Below are 21,945 nucleotides of genomic sequence, written 5' to 3' on the forward strand. Positions count from 1 at the left end.
GCGCGAAATTTCCGCTTACGTATGAATGACGTTTACTGCGAAGGGGTCTATTGAGGGTGTGATTATCTCATTAGCCGCTTTATCCTGTTCTACAGGGTCGCAGGCAAGCTGGAGCCTATCCCAGCTGACTACGGGCGAAAGGCGGGGTACACCCTGGACAAGTCGCCAGGTCATCACAGGGCTGACACATAGACACAGACAACCATTCACACTCACATTCACACCTACGCTCAATTTAGAGTCACCAGTTAACCTAACCTGCATGTCTTTGGACTGTGGGGGAAACCGGAGCACCCGGAGGAAACCCACGCGGACACGGGGAGAACGTGTAAACTCCACACAGAAAGGCCCTCGCCGGCCCCGGGGCTCGAACCCGGACCTTCTTGCTGTGAGGCGACAGCGCTAACCACTACACCACCGTGCCGCCCAGGGTGTGATTAATAGTATCTTATTTGTAGACCTTGTACTATAAATACTAGTGTGATACGAAAGCAAATTTGAGATGTACTGTGGTAATTTACCCATCAATGCTTTCAAAGTAAAAATCAACAAGTGAAACTTTCTCCTGAGAGAGAGAGAGAGGACCATTGAACCATTTCATACAGCAAGCAGTGGTGAGTCCTCTTTGCTGTTCCTGTGATAAAACGCTTATTCCAAATGTTTTTTTTTCCCCAAGAGGAAAAGGAAAGGAAAAATGTTTTTTCTTTAGTTTAAAATTAAGAAAAACAAAACACACACAACTGTTGAAAAGTTTTTGAAAAGTACTTTGCATACCTTGTCGAAATAAAAAAACGGGGGGTTGAAATGACAAGTTGGTATTGTATTTGCTTTTTAAAAGTTGCTGCGTACCACAGGTTACAGTTCTCTTCACATTTATGGTAAAAGTCAAACATAAAAAGAAAGTGCAGTTTAAATGTAACCATCAAATATAGAAGCGTTCAATCTACCTTTTAATGTCTAGGAAAATTTTTTTTTATCTGTGTCCCAGTCACAGTTTTCTTGAGGTGGCGTAGTTCTTTTGTTTTAACATTAAAAGGATGGTTCGGGATTTTTGACCTGAATCTGTATGGCATCCCCATCAATAGTGTCGTGCAAACACACCGACTTACCCCTGACAGCATCCTGTGAGTCCAGTTCTTGTCCAGTTTTGGTCCAGACGAAAGTAGTCCGGCAAGTTTGTTGGGGTCACGAAAGTAAAACGTTTTTCGTCTCAAAACAGTACGTGTTCAAAAGAGTGATATATTTGCATCACAAAACCGTTGCCAAATAAAAAGTCAGACCTCGAAATCGCTTGGCACTATTTTCTCTCCCTCGGTATCACTGCGCGCTGCCGCCAGGTGACAGCCACGGCTGTTTCATTCATTGTTTACTAGTGATGGGAATTTCGGCTCTTTTTCGGGAGCCGACTCTTTTGGCTCTTCTTACTATAAGGAGCCGGCTCTTTCGGCTCCCAAGATTTTATTTTTGATTTAAAGGAATACGCCACCCCCAGATGAAATTGAGTCAGTCCCTGCAGTCCCTAGAGTTGGATGAGTGAGCCAAAGCGTTTTGTAGCCGACCCAGCCATTGTCCTGATCTATAAACACCCCGGTTAGCTTAGCTTAGTCGCTGTAATCCGGCGTGTCCAGCTACCATTGTTGTTGCAAAAGTGAATTAAATAACTCAAGATTTTTTATAATTATTTCTCATGACTTGTACAGTCACATCAAGTACACATCTCATCTCATCTCATTATCTCTAGCCGCTTTATCCTGTTCTACAGGGTCGCAGGCGAGCTGGAGCCTATCCCAGCTGACTACAGGCGAAAGGCGGGGTACACCCTGGACAAGTCGCCAGGTCATCACAGGGCTGACACATAGACACAGACAACCATTCACACTCACATTCACACCTACGGTCAATTTAGAGTCACCAGTTAACCTAACCTGCATGTCTTTGGACTGTGGGGGAAACCGGAGCACCCGGAGGAAACCCACGCGGACACGGGGAGAACATGCAAACTCCACACAGAAAGGCCCTCGCCGGTCACGGGGCTTGAACCCAGGACCTTCTTGCTGTGAGGCGACAGCGCTAACCACTACACCACCGTGCCGCCCTCGAGTACACATATCAATGCAAATTAACACGAAGGGATTTACTAGACCAATTTATATCTGGAACTATTTTCAGCCACAGCACAGGCAAAGCACCGCTGCAGGCACAAAGACACCGCGCAGCGCCTGAAAACGGGTGCGCAGCACCTGAAAACCCGTTTTCAGGCGCTGCGCGGTGTCTTTGCGCCTTCCTTTTCCTACCTATTCCTTTAATTGCTGCAATTAACTAGTTAATTCTGATTCTATTTCTCCTCTCAGTTATAATCTGTCCTGCTTTTGAAAAGATCCTCTCTGGGGGGACAGATGCTGCCACTACACACATCCTCCATGCCATCACGTGTGTAAGCCGTGGATAGAGTGCAGCCTTGGTCTCCCACCAGCTTAGTGGGTCTGCGTTTCGCTGTCACCTGGCGGCAGCGCGCAGTAATAAGAAGGGAGAGAAAATAGTGCCAAGCGATTTCGAGGTCTGACTTTTTATTTGACAACGGTTTTGTGATGCAAATAGATCACTCTTTTGAACACATACTGTTTTGAGACGAAAAACGTTTTACTTTCGTGACCCCAACAAACTTGCCGGACTACTTTCGTCTGGACCAAAACTGGACAAGAACTGGACTCACAGGATGCTGTCAGGGGTAAGTCAGTGTGTTTGCACGACACTATTGATGGGGATGCCATACAGATTCAGGTCAAAAATCCCGAACTATCCCTTTAAACGTTAAAAATGAAAATCTTTGTTTGACACTGTGTCAGAGTTTGTGTTGGTGTGTTTGCCTGTGAGTCTGTCTGTGAGTCTGTCTATATTTAATACTCATCTAATGAAGACATTCCTTAAAGAATTCAATGATAGCATGTAGATGTTAATTTCACTACAGAACATTGCTATTAATACTACAAAGTATATTACATGAAACACAACCTTTTAATAAAATAAGCAGAAAAATTCAGTAAAATCACTGTCTTATAATGAGCCTTTTACCGTTTAATAATGCCTTGTGTCTGATTTTTTTCAGTGAAATTGAATGGGATTAGATGTAAAATAAGCAACCACCGCATGTAAATTGTACAGGAAAAAATGGCTTTAATAAAGGCATAGTCATACTAATTTGGCTGAAAAGGGATGTGGAATTTCCCAGTTTAGCATGTAATTTTTATAATGTTATTTTGTCAAGGATAACGGTTTTCAATTGTAAAATTTACAGGTTGCTCTGTAATGTGTTTTACACTCTGCTGTATTTTTTACATTATTATTCTGGCCACCACAGCTGCCAGTTTTTTTCCGTAAAAACAACAGAATTTTTTTTTACAGTGTATCAACATACTGGCGGCACGGTGGTGTAGTGGTTAGCGCTGTCGCCTCACAGCAAGAAGATCCGGGTTCGAGCCCCGTGGTCAGCGAGGGCCTTTCTGTGCGGAGTTTGCATGTTGTCCGTGTGGGTGTGCTCCGGTTTACAAATATTTATTTTTTGCAAATTCAGTCAATAAAAACTTTATACAAAACATCCAACAAAATCATTTCCGCTTAGAATGTCAACAAACCGGCGAAATGACAGGAGCAATTTGTGAGCAAGAGTGCTCTGAGAGCACAATATCCCCCATTGGCAACTCAGCCATAACTCTGATAAAATGTGACTGAATTGAACGAAATTGCAATATGCGTATTCCTGAGATATAACAACGAATCCTGTCAGGTTTCGTGAAATTCCTCCAAAAATCGTGAGAGGAGTTAATTTCAGAAGGTGAGTATCCTTCCTGGGACAGACAGACAGACAGACATCGCCACAACATAATCCCCCTTCGGGCCTTTCAGCCAGTGGGGGATAAAAACTTTTTGCCAAATTACATGAAATTCCTCCAAAAATTGTGAGGGAAGTTGATTTCAGAAAGCAAGCACACCTTGATGAAATTGCCAAAGTACAAGTTTGTTAATAATCAAGGGCATAACTCTGGGAAAATTTGCCCAAATTAAACGAAATTTCAATATGCGTATAACTGTCATATAACAAAGCTTTCTGCCAAGTTTGGTGAAATTCCTCCATAAATTGTGAGAGGAGTTGATTTCGGAAGAACGTACACCCTCGTGAAATTGTCAAAGTACAAATTATTTAATCAAGGGTCAAAACTCTGGTAAAAATTTCACAAACTAAATTAAATCGTAATATGCGTATTACCGTCAAATAACAAGGCCTTTTGCCAAGCTTCAAGAAATTCGTCCAAAAATTGTGAGAGAAGTTGATGTCAGAAGGCGAGCGCACCTTCATGAAATTGTCAAAGTATAATTTTGTTAATCAAGGACTGGAACTCTGGTAAAATGTGACCGAATTGAACAAAATTACAATATGCAAATTAATGACGTATACCAAAGAATCCTGCCAAGTTTCATGAAATTCCTCCAAAAATTGTGAGAGGAGTTGATGTCAGAAGGCAAGCACACCTTCATGAAATTGGGAAAGTACAAGGTTGTTAATCAAGGGCCGTAACTCTGGTAAAATACAACCGAATTGAACAAAATAACAATATGCCTATTACTGACATATAACAATGCCTTTTGCCAAGTTTGGTGAAATTCCTCCAAAAATTGTGAGAGGAGTTGATTTCAGAAAGTGAGCACCCTTCCCGGGACGGACGGACGGACGGAAATCGCCACGACATAATCCCCCTTCAGGCCTTTCGGCCAGTGGAGAATAAAAATGCGATAATAATAATTCTTGAAAACTAAAATGAAAAAAAAGATATGTTCTTACCATCAAAAACTTACCATATTTTGTTTCTTTTTTTGTATTTTTTTGGGGTTTTATTTTCAAGTAGAGTTTTTATTTCGTCCTCGATTGGTTCAGCAACGCACTCTGTCATTTTGTTTTTCTCTACTCACGGTATACGAGCTGATAGCTGAGTAGTAGTGTAGCCAATCAGAGTGCGTGATTGCTCATATCCAGTGAATGTGGACCGAAAAAAATAATTTATCCCACAGAGCTGCTGAATTCTTACGGTAAATCTGATTGGTCAGAAGGTGCTGTTTAATTTTCCATCACAGCAGCTTGTCCTAATCCGTTTTAATGTCTATAGTAAGAGCTAAGTCACAGGGACGTGTATAATTTATGCATAACTTAAGCTTAATTGTGAAAGGATTAAAATGTGTTGATATTTAATAAAGAAAAGTGTGTAATTGTTGATATGGGGAAACATAAATAAAATATGGAGGTTTTGATCCAAAGCGTCAGCACTTTGTAACAGTCAGCAGTTTCCACCGCAGTAAAGTCTTCAGGATGGAGGAAAATGCAGTTTCTTTGTTAACCAGCTGCATTTTCCTTGCCGTTTTGAATTAAAGAACATGAGGGAGCAGCTGTTTATACTCTAACTACAAAGTATTATAACATCTGTAAACGATTGTTTCATACAGTAGATAATCCATAAGTTTAAAGGACATGGGACATGGATTTTTTTCTGGGTATAATTATGTATAAAGGACATAAGAAATGCCATCTAAATCACTGCAGGGCGTCAAAAATGTGAAAATCACCACATTATTCAACTTTTTTATACATCAGCCTAAAACAATGATTCGTTAATTAGCTAAGCGGTCACGTGACCCATGACGTCCCAAAAACTTTTCAAGGAGTCAGCGCTTGGGAATCTAATGTAAACAGGTTACCGAAATGGACACCATCGACAGTGACATTCCCGATGTTTCACAGAGATGTGAAGTTAGACCCTATCAATTCGAACCGATAGCTGGAAATTCACATGAACATGGATCTTGTCTTTACTCTGACGGGTCAGATGATTCTGAGAGTGAGAGTTCATTCAATCCCCATGAAACTGAAAGCGGTCGACTCGATAACACTTCCTGGTAAGTTAAAAACAATTCTGCTCAAAGGCTAATGATCTGTTGAAAGAAGTATTATTTTTGTATCATACATTGAAAGTTCATCATAGATCTAGCTAAAGTCCGTTGCAAGCTAGTTTTTTTTTTTGCTGATATTTTTCGAGATTGATTGAGATACAATGCTTCCAGAGTCCGAGATGAAAACATTCAAAATGGCGAAACGAGTCAGAATTATGATAATCAATAATTGATACACCCAAAATTATAATACTAATCCTTACCGCATGAGGCCCATGGTAAAACCACACTTCCAGGAGGGGCTGCCGTCTGCCTCCCAAGCCGGCTGAGAGCGCTCCTCGTCGGGCACGGCCAGGCGGGCGAATGCCCTGGTCCGTCCACCCTGTCTAAAAAATAATGGTACAACTCCGAGTGAAGGTATCAATGCGCTGTCGAAGCGCGCAGAAGGTGTTAGTACGCCTGTCATTATAGTGCGGACTTTCCATAGCATAGAAAATCGCCACGTTTCAATTTGTGTAACTGAACTTTGTTTCATGTCACTGGTCATATAAACCTATGTAAACAGGAAAAACGTGGAAGAGTTTGGTCGCATCTAACTACAGCCCCCAAAAATACCATTGGCCATGCTGAGCCTAGCTACATTGCTAACAGGAGTAATAGCGCATCTGATTGACTGGGAGGTCGCAATACACCATGATGTTCAATGTAACGAAACAATTTTCTTGTCATCCAAGACACAAAAACTATTTTGTCGCATTCGTCATCATCACGATTCACACTTCTCCATATTCATCTACCCGCTTGTGCTGTACCCGAAAGTTTTTGTGACGTATGATCACGTGACAGCGGCTCTTCCAGTTGTAAAATATGCATATCGGAGCTCAAGCAGAAATGCCATATAATCATCACGAATATAACGATTTTGCTGAATTTAATAGATAATTTTGTATTTGTTGATGCAATTATTTCATATTTTTAATGGAAAGAAACTGATATAGCGTGCATTTATGTTTCATGTCCCATGTCCTTTAAAATATCACTATAAATGGATAAAAAGTATGATGCACTTTCACCAATAAAAAAGATGAACTGTGAGCTACTGCTCACTTACGTATCCCCCGCTCTCGCTTATATCAGAACGCAAGCGATCGAAGGAATAGGACACTTATTATGAATGATGACTTCAACAAATAATGAACCCTGAAACAAGTAAGTAAAGAGCCGTGTCTCTCCCCAGGGGTTTCAAACAGCATCCTGGTAAACTGTCGTTCTGAAATAGCATTTTGCTTCTTGAAACAGCATCAAAATCCACCTTATATGTTTCGTAAATACATTCAGTCGGTAAACAGGAAGTCGATGTGCGACAGACCTGAAAACAGTAAACACGGTATAGAACCCCAAGCTGAAGCTCAGTACCAAATATCAAGCAGTTGTGATTTGTAGTTGCTGAGAAAAGTGTGCCGAAAATGTTGTAAATCCACGCTATATGTTTCGTAAATACATTCAGTCGGTAAACAGGAAGTCGATGTGCGACAGACCTGAAAACGGTATACACGGTATAGAACCCCAAGCTGAAGCTCAGTACCAAATATCAAGCAGTTGTGATTTGTAGTTGCTGAGAAAAGTGTGCCGAAAATTTTGTAAATCCATGCTATATGTTTCGTAAATACATTCAGTCGGCAAACAGGAAGTCGATGTGCGACAGACCTGAAAATAGTATACACGGTATAGAACCCCGAGCTGAAGCTCGGTACCAAGTACCAAGTGGCTATGATTTGTGGTTGCTGAGAAAAAGAGTGTTTTGGATGGATGGAAATACAGAGATACGGATGGACGGACAGAGGTAAACCAGTTTTATCCCCCTCCTTTGGAGCAGGGGTATAAAAAAATCTACTTGGTACCAAATTAAAGTGGTATAAGAGGAATAAAACAGTTCAGGATGTGCTGTTAGAGTAAAATAATTAAGTAGTAAAGTGGTACCGGATTACGCCATCCCTTCACTGATCATTTTTCACAACATTATACTTTACTCCCGAGATAGTAAACTAGCACACGACCGTATAACCATTATCACAACACAGGCCAGCTGTTCACAACAGTCTTTAAATCATTGCACATTATAGGCTGTAATGCCTAGTGACGAGCGCAGGATCATTTTCTTTCCCTCAACACCATGGTACCAAAATAAACGCTATTTAAAATAGCATTAGCATCAGGCTGCTAAAATATGCAGCGCTGTACAGTGCCAGAGTGATGAGTACCTCCAGTCCAGCAGGGCTTAGCTCCTTCTCGAGAGTGACACACTCATCCTGCAGTCTGTCCATCACAACCTGCTGCTGTTCCCTCACAGATACCACCTGGGGAGAGAGACAGACAAAGTGGGAGGTAAGGATACACAGAGGAAGGAGGTAGATAAGGATAAGGACAAGGATGTCTGTGAGCAAGGGCGGCACGGTGGTGTAGTGGTTAGCGCTGTCGCCTCACAGCGAGAAGGTCCTGGGTTCGAGCCCCGGGTCCGGCGAGGGCCTTTCTGTGTGGAGTTTGCATGTTCTCCCCGTGTCCGCGTGGGTTTCCTCCGGGTGCTCCGGTTTCCCCCACAGTCCAAAGACATGCAGGTTAGGTTAACTGGTGACTCTAAATTGACCGTAGGTGTGAATGTGAGTGTGAATGGTTGTCTGTGTCTATGTGTCAGCCCTGTGATGACCTGGCGACTTGTCCAGGGTGTACCCCGCCTTTCGCCCGTAGTCAGCTGGGATAGGCTCCAGCTTGCCTGCGACCCTGTAGAAGGATGAAGCGGCTAGAGATGAATGAGATGTCTGTGAGCAAATGCACAGACAGAGCTCACAAGATTGTGCAAAAAAAAAAAAACCTCTTCAGTTCTATTTCTGAACGTGCCGAAGGCATCGTTTACATGATCTTACAACCCCGATTCCAAAAAAGTTGGGACAAAGTACAAATTGTAAATAAAAACGGAATGCAATGATGTGGAAGTTTCAAAATTCCATATTTTATTCAGAATAGAACATAGATGACATATCAAATGTTTAAACTGAGAAAATGTATCATGTAAAGAGAAAAATTAGGTGATTTTAAATTTCATGACAACAACACATCTCAAAAAAGTTGGGACAAGGCCATGTTTCCCACTGTGAGACATCCCCTTTTCTCTTTACAACAGTCTGTAAACGTCTGGGGACTGAGGAGACAAGTTGCTCAAGTTTAGGGATAGGAATGTTAACCCATTCTTGTCTAATGTAGGATTCTAGTTGCTCAACTGTCTTAGTTATTTTTGTCGTATCTTCCGTTTTATGATGCGCCAAATGTTTTCTATGGGTGAAAGATCTGGACTGCAGGCTGGCCAGTTCAGTACCCGGACCCTTCTTCTACGCAGCCATGATGCTGTAATTGATGCAGTATGTGGTTTGGCATTGTCATGTTGGAAAACGCAAGGTCTTCCCTGAAAGAGACGGCATCTGGATGGGAGCATATGTTGCTCTAGAACCTGGATATACCTTTCAGCATTGATGGTGTCTTTCCATAATAAGCTGCCCATGCCACACGCACTAATGCAACCCCATACCATCAGAGATGCAGGCTTCTGAGCTGAGCGCTGATAACAACCTGGGTCGTCCTTCTCCTCTTTAGTCCGAATGACACAGCGTCCCTGATTTCCATAAAGAACTTCACATTTTGATTCGTCTGACCACAGAACAGTTTTCCACTTTGCCACAGTCCATTTTAAATGAGCCTTGGCCCAGAGAAGACGTCTGCACTTCTGGATCATGTTTAGATGCGGCTTCTTCTTTGAACTATAGAGTTTTAGCTGGCAACGGCGGATGGCACGGTGAATTGTGTTCACAGATAATGTTCTCTGGAAATATTCCTGAGCCCATTTTGTGATTTCCAATACAGAAGCATGCCTGTATGTGATGCAGTGCCGTCTAAGGCAGCCTTTCTCAACCAGGGTGTCGCAGCACCCTGGGGTGCCGTCTGGCTTCGTTAGGGGTGCCGTCAAAAAATTATATATTCTAACACTGAAATAAATAAAATGAATTAAAATTCCAAAAAACGATAGTTACACTAATGCAGGTCATCGCCGCCTCATCCATCATCAAAATTTGTCTCACGGCCCCCTTTCCCATGTCACAACGTCACTGCCGGGGTCAGCATATGGTCAGCGTGACTACGTATATTTTATATGGGGGTGCCTTGAGAATTTGCATACTTCTGAAAGGTGCCGTGACTGAAAAAAGGTTGAGAAACGCTGGTCTAAGGGCCCGAAGATCACGGGCACCCAGTATGGTTTTCCGGCCTTGACCCTTACGCACAGAGATTCTTCCAGATTCTCTGAATCTTTTGATGATATTATGCACTGTAGATGATGATATGTTCAAACTCTTTGCAATTTGACACTGTCGAACTCCTTTCTGATATTGCTCCACTATTTGTCGGCGCAGAATTAGGGGGATTGGTGATCCTCTTCCCATCTTTACTTCTGAGAGCTGCTGCCACTCCAAGATGCTCTTTTTATACCCAGTCATGTTAATGACCTATTGCCAATTGACCTAATGAGTTGCAATTTGGTCCTCCAGCTGTTCCTTTTTTGTACCTTTAACTTTTCCAGCCTCTTATTGCCCCTGTCCCAACTTTTCTGAGATGTGTTGCTGTCATGAAATTTCAAATGAGCCAATATTTGGCATGAAATTTCAAAATGTCACTTTTGACATTTGATATGTTGTCTATGTTCTACTGTGAATACAATATCAGTTTTTGAGATTTGTAAATTATTGCATTCCGTTTTTATTTACAATTTGTACTTTGTCCCAGCTTTTTTGGAATCGGGGTTGTAAATATAGGTACCAGGAGATAATGAAACGATTGTAATAATTTACTAACAGTCCCTGACTCATAAGTGTAAATCTACAGGAATTCGACAAACATATTTAGCTTTTAATAGCTTCACACCTGGAGCTTCAACCGACACTCACCGGCGACTTTATTCGGAACACCCATACATCCACCTGCTGTTTGATGCGGTTCTCTAATCAGCCGATCCCTTGACTGCAGCACGATGCATCAAATCATACAGATACACATCAAGAGCTTCAGTTAATGTTCACAATGTTCAAACATCAGAATGGGAAAAATTCTGATCTCAAAGTGTGATTTTCTTTCACTGTGCTATGGGTGTTGGTTTGAGCCAGATGGACTGGTTTGAGTATTTCAGAAACTGCTGATCTCCTGGGGTTTTCACACACAACAGTCTCTAGAGTTTACACAGAATGGTGCGAAAAACAGAAAACACTGAGTGAGCGACAGTTCTGTGGGTGGAAACAAATGCCTTGTTGATCAGAGAGGTCAGAGGAAAGTGGCCAGATTGGTTCGAACTTTTTTGCCAGGAAGGATACAGTAACTCATAGCAACTCTTTACAACCATGGTGAGCAGAAAAGCATCTCAGCATGCAACAGCAGAAGAACACATTGGGTTCCACTCCTGCAGCCAACAACAGGAATCTTCAGGAGATCAGCAGTTTCTGAAATACTCAAACTGGTCCATCTGGCTCAAACCAACATCCGCACTTCAATCAAAGTCACAGAGGTCATACTTTTCCCCATTCTGAGGTCTACCGGAAACACACACACACACACACACACACACACACACACACACACACACACACACACACACACAGAGACCAGTATACTGTTTGACTCTCATCACCCACTGGAACACAATTGGGGGTCATTAGGACCTTACATCACAGGGCTCAGAACATTCCTACAACTGTAGAGGGAAAAGAGAAGGAGCAAAAACACATGAAGGAAGCAGTTCCAAAGTGTGGGTATCCCAACTGGACTTTCGTCAAGACCAGAAAAAAAGACATAACGGACAAGGAAGAAAACAGCAACAAATGCAAGAACATTGTCATTCCCTACATTTCTGGACTATGAGTAACGCAGGAGGATCTTCTACAAAAACAACATCCCTGTACACTTCAGACCCAGCAACACTTCAAGGCAGAAACTGGTCCACCCTAAGGACAGAATACCCAGACACAAACAGGACAACGCAGTGTACGCAATTCAATGCAGTAAGGAATGCACAGACCTGTACATTGGGGAAACGAAACAACTGCTTCACAGGCGCATGGCTCAACACAGGAGAGCCAGTTCCTCAGGCCAGACTGCAGAGTCCTAGCTTCATCTCAAAAACAAAAGACACTCGTTTCAGGACTGCAATGTACACATTCTAACCAGAGAAGACAGGACAAAAGAGGAGTAAAAGAGTTTGAAAGAGGAGTAAAAGAAGCCATCTTCATCAACCTGGAACGACCATTACTGAACAGACGAGGTGGTCTGAGACACCACTTATCAGCCACCTACAATGCAGTCCTTAGCACACTTCCCAGAAAACTGAATACACATCCACACCAAGACTCAGCTGACTTCAAAGACCCACATGATGGCAGAGAAATCCAACGACCCACAGATCACCCTCACGACCCTCTGGGCTACTAAGGCCCTGTCCACACGGCAACGGATTCAGGTGAATCTGATAAAATTGTTTATCGTTTCAGCCTGGCGTCCACACGGCACCGGCGTTTTGGGTGCCCCAAAACGAAATCTTTTGAGAACGGGTTCCAGAGTGGAAAAATCTGGCAACGGCGCCGTTGCGAAGTCGTCTGGATGAGTAGAACGGATTTGTTTACGATGATGTCACAACCACATGACAATCCCGCCAGCAAAAATAGGGGAAAAAAAGGTGCGATCTCACCTCTTCAGATGTTGGTTTAAGTCCGACAATACATTCCTCAAAAAGGGCATAGAAGAACAAAGTAATCCATCAACGTGTAGCATTCAATTTATTCCGGACCATTAAAGAATTCTGGAGGATCTCAGAATGTTGGCGTACCAGCTTCCATCTACCCCCGTTCATTCCTCTCTCTCTCCATCTACCCCCGTTCATTCCTCTTTCCGCGTCTCCATTCAAAAAACGAGCACGTGATTTAAAGGGACTATAGCCATAGGACAGGGAGTGAGAAGGTGTGCACGTGACAGTGACAGGGAAGAACCTAGGCTCATGCTCGCCCTGAATTTCTCTTAAAGTGAAGGCAGAAGAACGTTCAGCGCCTGGCCAGGCTTTCTATGTATTAATTTACATAGACGTTTTAATATGAAATATAAATAAGTGTCTTAGACAATAGATACTATTTTACGCTACTGATTAATAATCAAAACTTTATGTGGCTAATGCTACAGAAGAAGGGGTTTATGCGTCTACTTCTATTGTTCTGGTGTCTCCGATGGGACCGTCTTACAGCGCACGTAGAGGTGTGGCATGTGTATTGCATCGTTTTCAGCAAGCGTTGCATTGCCATATGTACCTGATATTTTACTGATCCGTTGCCCATGTGGACGCGATATTTAAAAAAAAAAATCTCGTTGCCGTTGTCGTATGGATGTAGCCTAACACCGTTCACACCTGGCCTCCAGTGACCCTAACACCTACAGGATGACTGAGAGCATCGATGACCCATGTGACCCCAACGACTCTCCTTAGGGTTGCTTCTGGTCCACTAGAGGATAAATACCTGGAACTCCCACTAGTCAGGCAGAACCGAAGAAGCCTTTCGGATGAGAGGTGAAATGTCTTCAAGGATTTCAAGCAAGCCCGGTTGCCTTCTTTAGCACCTCCGGTTTATGATGACCTGGATGACTGAGAACCTTCACAGACAACAGATATCACATCCCCCCCCCCCCATTCTGATGTTGACTCCTTTTAACATAAAGCTCTTGATTTTCTCTTGAATCACTGCATGAGTTTATGCATTGTGCTGCTGCCACATGATTGGCTGATTAGATATCTGCATGAATGTGCAGGTGTATATGTGCTCCTAATAAAGTGGATGATGAGTGTGTATCAATAATAAGCACGATAAATTATTCCACATTAACAAAGGACAGCAAAAGAAAATATCAAGTCATATAAATTGATCAAATGTGTCTACAATAATTTTCTCTTCCATTATTTGTACCTTGGGTTTGTTTCATTGCTTGAGTTTAAAGCAGTTTAATGGTGTTTCATTTTGCAAGAATCAGGAGCTGTGTCTGAAATTGCACACACAATACTATTATCGACCATGTTCCTAACTGTGTAACCGTGGGGGTGATTTTTGGGTGTGAACCCGGCCTTGAAATACAGTGGATATAAAGTCTACACACCCCGTTAAAATGATCGGTTTTTCTGATGTAAAAAAATGAGACCACGATAAATTATTTCAAAAATTTTTCCCACCTTTAATGTGACCTATAACCTGTACAGTTCAATTGAAAAACAAACAAATCTGTTTGGGGGAAAAACATAAAAAATAAAAAACGTACAATAAGCTGGTTGCATAAGTGTGCACACCCTTAAACTGATACTTTTTTGAAGCACCTTTTGAGTTAATTACAGCATTCAGTCTTTTTGGGGTCGGAGTCTATCAGCCTGCCACATCTAGACTTGGCAATATTTGCCCACTCTTCCTTGCATAAGTGCTCCAAATCTGTTAGACTACGAGGGCATCTCTTGTGCACAGCCCTCTTCAGGTCACCCCACAGATTTTCAATTGGTTTTAGGTCTGGGCTCTGGCTGGGCCGTTCCAAAACTTTTTTGGGGTCATTGTCATGCTGAAAGATGAAATTCCTCTTCATCTTCAGCTTTCTAGCAGACACCTGAAGGTTTTGGGCCAAAATTGACTGGTATTTAGAACTGTTCATAATTCCCTCCACCTTGACTAAAGCCCCTGTTCCAGCTGAAGAAAAACAACCCAAAAACATGATGCTGCCACCACCATGCTTCACCGTGGGTATGGGGTTCTTTTGGTGATGTGCAGTGTTGTTTTTGCGCCAAACATACCTTTTGGAATTGTGGCCAAAAAGTTCAACCTTGGTTTCATCAGACCATAACACATTTTCCCACATGCTTTTGGAAGAGTTCATGTATTTTTTTTGCAAAATTTAGCCAGGCCTGGATGTTTTTCTTTGACCCTAGTTCATAGTCCAGACATATGGAGAATACAGGAGATTGTTGTCACATGTAGTACACAACCAGTACTTGCCAGAAATTCCTGCAGCTCCTTCAGTGTTGCTGTAGGCCTCTCGGCAGCCTCCCTGACCAGTTTTCATCTCGTCTTTTCATCAATTTTGGAGGGACGTCCAGTTCTCGGTAATGTCACTGTTGTCCCATATTTTCTCCACTTCTTGATGACGGTCTTCACTTTGCTCCATGGTATATCTAATGCCGTGGAAATGTTTTTGTAGGCTTCTCCTGACTGATACCTTTCAGCAATGAGATCCCTTTGACGCTTTGTAAGCTCTCCGTGAACACTGGCTTTTGCTGGAGGATGCAACTGAGTAAATGTCTGAACTTTATTTGGGGTTAATCAGAGTCAGTTTATAATTGATGGCAGGTGTGAACCCAAAAAGACTGAATGCTGTAATTAAATCAAAAGGTGCTTCAACAAAGTATTAGTTTAAGGGTGTGCACACTTATGCAACCAGCTTACTGTACGTTTTTATTATCTTCCCCCCCCCCAACAGATTTGTTTGTTTTTCAAATGAATTATACAGGTTATAGGTCACATTAAAGGTGGGGAAAGTTCTGAAATTATTTATCGTGGTCTCATTTTTTTTTAGATCAGAAAAACCGATCATTTTAATGGGGTATGTAGACTTTTTATATCCACTGTATTTTCCAGTTCAAGATGCTTATGCTGCATTTGACTTAACTCAGAATTCGTAATCACATCTTTTTCAACCTCTGGACATTCAAGATACAAAATGGGAAAAACATGGCCGCTTTCATGTTCTCCTTTTCATAGCAACAATTTAGACAGCTAATGTTGGTGATATGAGTGATGTATACTTTCCTTCTCAAAACAGTGAACCGTATAGTCAGTGTTATAGATTTAACAAGCGTATATGTCTGTATGCTAATTGATCTAAAACAAATAATTGTATACAGGATAACTCATTTAAAAGTTAGACTAGAAAAGCACTCGGAGAGTGCAGACCTCCGCCAAGAATCCTTTAAAATATTCCCGGATCCAGACGGTGATCCGGATCACCGCCAAAATTTAATGGATTGTTACTTGTGCCCAGTCACACCTCTGGAAAAAATTTCAGAGCAATCTGTTCATAACTTTTTCTATAATGTTGCTAACAAACAAACAAACAAACGAACCAACGCTACCGAAAACATAGCCTCCTTGGCGGAGGTAAAAAAGTGCTACTTTGTTAACTGCTGATGCTATGAGTAGCAATAAGGCCATTTTTTAAAGTAGTTGTCATAGTGTTGTGTAATGTATTAAACAGTGTGAAGATCTGAATTGAAAACTTGTTTAATTTTGTAAATATGTCTTTCTCATCTCATCTCATTATCTCTAGCCGCTTTATCCTGTTCTACAGGGTCGCAGGCAAGCTGGAGCCTATCCCAGCTGACTACGGGCGAAAGGCGGGGTACACCCTGGACAAGTCGCCAGGTCATCACAGGGCTGACACATAGACACAGACAACCATTCACACTCACATTCACACCTACGCTCAATTTAGAGTCACCAGTTAACCTAACCTGCATGTCTTTGGACTGTGGGGGAAACCGGAGCACCCGGAGGAAACCCACACGGACACGGGGAGAACATGCAAACTCCGTACAGAAAGGCCCTCGCCAGCCACGGGGCTTGAACCCGGACCTTCTTGCTGTGAGGCGACAGCGCTAGCCACTACACCACCGTGCCACCCCTAAATATGTCTTTTTAAAAAAAAAAAAAAGTTATGAACATTTGAAAATCCAGTGTTTTATAACATTTCCATTTCGGTCCGTTGCCCTGGTCACAAACCAGCAATCATTTTCCATTGGTTTAATTTTCCATTCATGAGAAGAAAAAAAAACTCAATCAGAAACTAATAGACCAAAAAGCCAAAAATAAAGAGATTTTGAATTTTGAGTATCAAGGTAAGAATTACAGATAAAGCCTTCTTCTTCTTCTTCTTCTTCTTGATCACAATTATGCACCTCGAAGGCTTAAAAGTAATACATCACTGAAACTGGTCCATCCTTCGTGTTTAAACATAAAAGCCATAATTTAGCTTTAAATTGTTCACTTTAAATTGTGGACACCGAGCATGACTAATGACCGTGGTGCTCGAATGCGCTGTGTATAAGAGGCTCAAACTTTTGTTAATTCTCTTCAAATCAGTATCACTGATATTTAAACACCTTCTCATTTTTTCTCCATGAAAAACTTAGGAAAAATCATTGATTTTTTTTTTTTGAGAAGGATGCAAAATTTTCCTCAGTGATCCGATCTTTCACGGGCACTAGACAGCAAAGCATTCAGCCGATTTTATTGGGGGGGGAAAAAAATCAAGTCAACATAAGAGATTCGACCATGAGGTGGGAATTGTGAGTTTCAAGTGAGCGAGCTGGAAACAACAGCAACAATAACACACACGGACCAGTGACGAATATCACTAAAAAACCCAAGATGGCGGCACCCGTGAATTTGGTGTAATGCATTACACAACGTTGAAAAATGCTTAAAGTAAAAGCTCATCAAAACACCGCACAAAATGAGCAATATATTCCATAAATATGCTATTTATTCTTGAATCAACACTAGTTTTACATAGATTAAACGCTTTTAAATGTCTTTAAAGGCCAAACAAAAGCATGCTGTTCTCCCATACAAACATACTGTATGGGAGGTTCATCAATGCAGCAGCACGCTGTCAAACCTTCTATGAGCAGCCATGTTGATTTGACATTATGTGCTGAACTCGAGGACGAGCGAGAAAACTCAGTAAGAATTCCAAGTTGAAACTAAAGTTGTTTTCTTGGTTTTTCCCAGGCTTGTAGTACTTGAGTCTGACTCGAGCCCTAATTTTAAGGACTTGTGACTCAACTTGGACTTGAGCACCGATGACTCAGACTTGTGCATTAACTGCATTCGGACTCATAAATTGGAGACGAGGACTCGAATTTTTTTCTTTACTTTTTGTAACATGCCATAATAATTTGGTAGAAGATATTTATATCTACATTAATTTTTGTACTAATTTTGTGCAAGAGTGTCACACCTGTACGTCTTGACGCGTGCATCAGACAGACTCTCAGGTGCGCTCCGGACAGCGCGTGCGCCAAGTGGACTCTATCTCTCTCTTCCGCATGTGCACTGTAAACGGCTCGCTCCTACACAGGATTAAGGCGCAATCAGTGCGCCGCTGTAAAAACTGTGAAAACAGACTTACTTTGCGAAGTATTGAGTTGCGTTGCTGATACATTACCGAGCCTTATTTCCTTGTTTGGTTTCCTGATCCCTGATTTCCTGTTTCTCGTCTTTGATTCTGCCGAGTCTACGATAGCCTGTTTGTATCTCGCTTGACCTATCACCTGTTTCACCGTTTTACGATTTTGCCTGCCGTTCTGGATTGTTTACCGTCTTCACTTGTATTAATAAACACACCTTCTGCACTTGCATCCGTCTCCCAACCATCTCTGACAGAATACGCCACACTCCCTGACAAAGAGAACCACATTCACCTGTTCATACGTCATGTTCAGGAACAAACTAATGTTAATGGCGCTAAAACAAACGCCATCAAATGGTGCGGTTGGAGTCTTGTTCTCGGACTCGACTCGGATCAAAAGTGGACTCGACTCGAAAATTTTTGAATAACTTGGACTTGACTCAGACTTGAACATTGGGGACGCAAGACTGGACTCAGACTCGAGGTTTTGAATAGAATAGAATAGTATAGAATAGAATGCCTTTATTGTCACTATACACATGTACAATGAGATTAAAGCATCTCCAATAACAGTGCAAACAGCATGGAGAGAGAGAGAGAGAGAGAGAGAGAGAGAGAGAGAGAGAGGAAGGGGGGGGTGTCAGGGGGTAAGGTGCACAGTCCTGAGGTGTATGTGTTGTGTTACACATTATGGAGTGAGGTATTGCACATATAAATTATTGCACAGAAAGAGGCACATTATAAATTATTGCACGAGAGATTCAAATTATAAAATAAAATATTACACATTTATGAAGTATTGCAAGGTAAGGTAGGTGCACAGACTTGAGGTGTGTGTAAGGTGCACAGTCCTGTGTTGTGTGTAAGGTGCACAGTCCTGAGGTGAGGTGAATGTGTTGTGTTTCACATTATGGAGTGAGGTATTGCACATTATAAAAGTATTGCACAGAGAGAGTCCCTTATAAAGTACTGCACATTATAAATTATTGCACGAGGAGAGTCACATAGTAAAATAAATAGACTATAAAGTCAGAGCATATCCAAGTTCAGGGCGGTTATGGCTTTTGGAAAGAAGCTGTTTTTGAATCGGTTTGTCTTTGTCCTGATGCACCTGTAGTGCCTCCCTGAAGGCAACAGGTCGAACAGATCAAAGCCAGGGTGGGAGCTGTCCTTGATAATGTTCTTAGCTCTGCTAAGGCAGCGGGAGGTGTAAATGTCCATCAGGGAGGGGAGAGGGCAGCCAATGATCTTCTATGCTGCCTTAACTACCCTCTGGAGCCTCTCCCTGTCTACAGCAGTGCAGCTGCCATACCGTACTGTAATACAGTACGTCAGCAGGCTCTCGATGAATGAGCGGTAGAAGGTCAGCAGCAGGTTGGAGTTTAGGTTGTACTTCCTGAGGACTCTCAGGAAGTGTAGCCACTGCTGAGCCTTCTTAATGACTGCCGTGATGTTTACTGACCAGGAAATGTCGGCAGAGATGAGGACGCCGAGAAACCGGAAGGTGTGGACCCTCTCCACATACACATTGTTGATGTAAAGGGGGGTGTTTCTTGGTGTTCAGAACGAGGTTATTTTCTGAACACCAGGCTGCCAACTTCAGGACCTCCTCTCTGTAGGCTGCCTCGTCTCCCTTTGAGATAAGTCCGACCACTGTAGTGTCGTCAGCAAACTTGACGACGAGGTTGTTGTTGTGGGTCAAACTACAGTCGTGGGTGTAGAGGCAATACAGGAGGGGGCTCAGCACACAGCCCTGTGGAGAGCCGGTGCTCAACGTGCAGGTGGAGGAGAAGTGAGGGCCAAGTCTCACAGTCTGGGGCCGGTTAGTAAGAAAGTCCTTTAACCAGGCACATGTGAGAGGGGGGAGGCCGAGAGTGTCCAGTTTTCTAATAAGGATGTCCGGGATTATTGTATTAAAAGCTGAACTGTAATCCACAAAGAGTATGCGGATGTAGCTCTGCTGCTGCTCCAGGTGATTTAGCGCAGAGTGGAGAGCTACGGCGATGGCGTCCTCTGTGGATCTGTTTGTGCAATATGCAAACTGGTAGGTGTCGAAGTCTGGGGGGAGGTGGTCCTTGATGTGCTGAGGAACTAGTCTCTCGAAGCACTTCATGATTACTGGGGTGAGGGCCACAGGACGGTAATCATTCAGGCTGGTGACAGGAGACTTCTTCGGCACTGGGATTATTGTTGCAGATTTTAGGCAGGGTGGGATGACTGCCTGAGCCAGGGAGAGGTTAAAGATCCTGGTGAAGGTAGGGGCGAGCTGGTGGGCGCACGCTCTGAGCACCTTACCAGGTACACCATCTGGGCCGGCAGCTTTCTTGGGGTTCACTGCCAGGAGCACCCGTCTGACATCGTGCTCCTGTACAGTGAAAGGAGTGGTGTAGGAACTGTGTGGTGGTGGGGGCAGGGCAGGAGCAGATGAGTGCTGCTGAGATGTTTCAAAGTGAGCAAAAAAGCGATTTAGCTCCTCTGCTAGCGGCGCACTCCAGTCTCCTGTTGGCGCATCACAGTCTCTGAAGTTTGTGATGTCCTGAATGCCCTGCCACACCTCCCATGTGTTGTTACTGGACAGGTGGGATTCTATCCGCAGCCTGTAGTCCGCCTTGGCTTTATTTATTCCTCTTTTCAGATCAGCTCGAGCAGCTCTGTACAGAGCTCCATCACCTGACCTGAAGGCAGCATCACGAGCCCTGAGGAGTGAGTGGACCTGGCTGGTCATCCAGGGTTTCTGGTTTGGGAAGACCCGGATGTTTTTATCCACCGTCACATTCCTGAGGCAGAACTTGATATAGTCCAGCACCGTTCCTGTGAATGTCTCCAGCTCCTGGTGTTCAAATAAGTCCCAATCTGTCTGTTTAAATCAGTCCTGTAGTTTGGAGAGTGCATTGTCAGGCCAGGTTGTGATAGTCCTTGTGGTGGGCCTGGCTCTGCGTCTGAGGGGGGTGTAGGCTGGGGAGAGCAGGAGGGAAAGATGGTCTGACTGGCCGAGGTGGGGGAGGGGTATGGCTCTGTACGCATGCTTGATGTTGGAGTAAATATGATCCAGAGTGTTCTCCCCTCTAGTAGAACACTTAACATGTTGGTAAAACTTCGGCAATACAGTCTTCAAGTTGGCCTTATTAAAGTCTCCTGCTATTATGTGAACACCGTCAGGGTGAGCCCGCTGCTATTTAACGGTGTTCAGCAGGAGAGAGAGTGCGGTGTTTACACCGGCGTCAGGTGGAATGTACACAGCTGTGACAATCACTACAGTTAGCTCTCTCGGTAGAAAAAAAGGCCGGCATCTTACAGACATGTACTCGAGGTCTGGGGAACAGTGTTTATCTATAATTGTTCCGTTGTTACACCAATTATCATGCACGTAAATACAGAGCCCCCCTCCTCTACTCTTACCGGAGTCCTCATTTCTATCCCAGCGGAGCAGAGTGCGGCCTGCTAGCTGCAAGCTAGCATCAGGTATTTCCGGATGAAGCCAGGTTTCTGTGATAATTAAAACATAGCAGTCCCAAACATAGCAATTTCCAGCGAGTTGTAATTCCAGGTCATCCGTTTTATGTACCAGGGATCTGGCATTGGAGAGATACAGGCTCAGTAGAGGTGGCTTGTGTGGTTGTTTTCTTAGCCTTAGCATAGCACCGGACCTGCAGCCCCGCTTCTGCTTCCTCTCCCTCCTCCGTCTGCGCTGCCTCCTAGACCCGACAACAATCCATG

The 21,945-nt window shown here is 43.1% G+C and overlaps 1 protein-coding gene across 1 annotated transcript in view; it reads right to left on the reverse strand.

Annotated features, from left to right (window-relative positions):
• The window catches only part of LOC132892045 (coiled-coil domain-containing protein 148-like), a 353,986-nt gene that overhangs the window by 218,984 nt on the left and 113,057 nt on the right, over positions 1-21,945 (reverse strand). The window contains exon 7 of the mRNA XM_060930375.1: positions 8,199-8,294. Within this exon, the coding sequence (XP_060786358.1) occupies positions 8,199-8,294 (96 nt within the window). The remainder of the gene's footprint in view (positions 1-8,198; positions 8,295-21,945) is intronic.

The sequence above is a fragment of the Neoarius graeffei genome, chromosome 9 (assembly GCF_027579695.1).
Source record: "Neoarius graeffei isolate fNeoGra1 chromosome 9, fNeoGra1.pri, whole genome shotgun sequence".
Classification (NCBI taxonomy): Eukaryota; Metazoa; Chordata; class Actinopteri; order Siluriformes; family Ariidae; genus Neoarius; species Neoarius graeffei.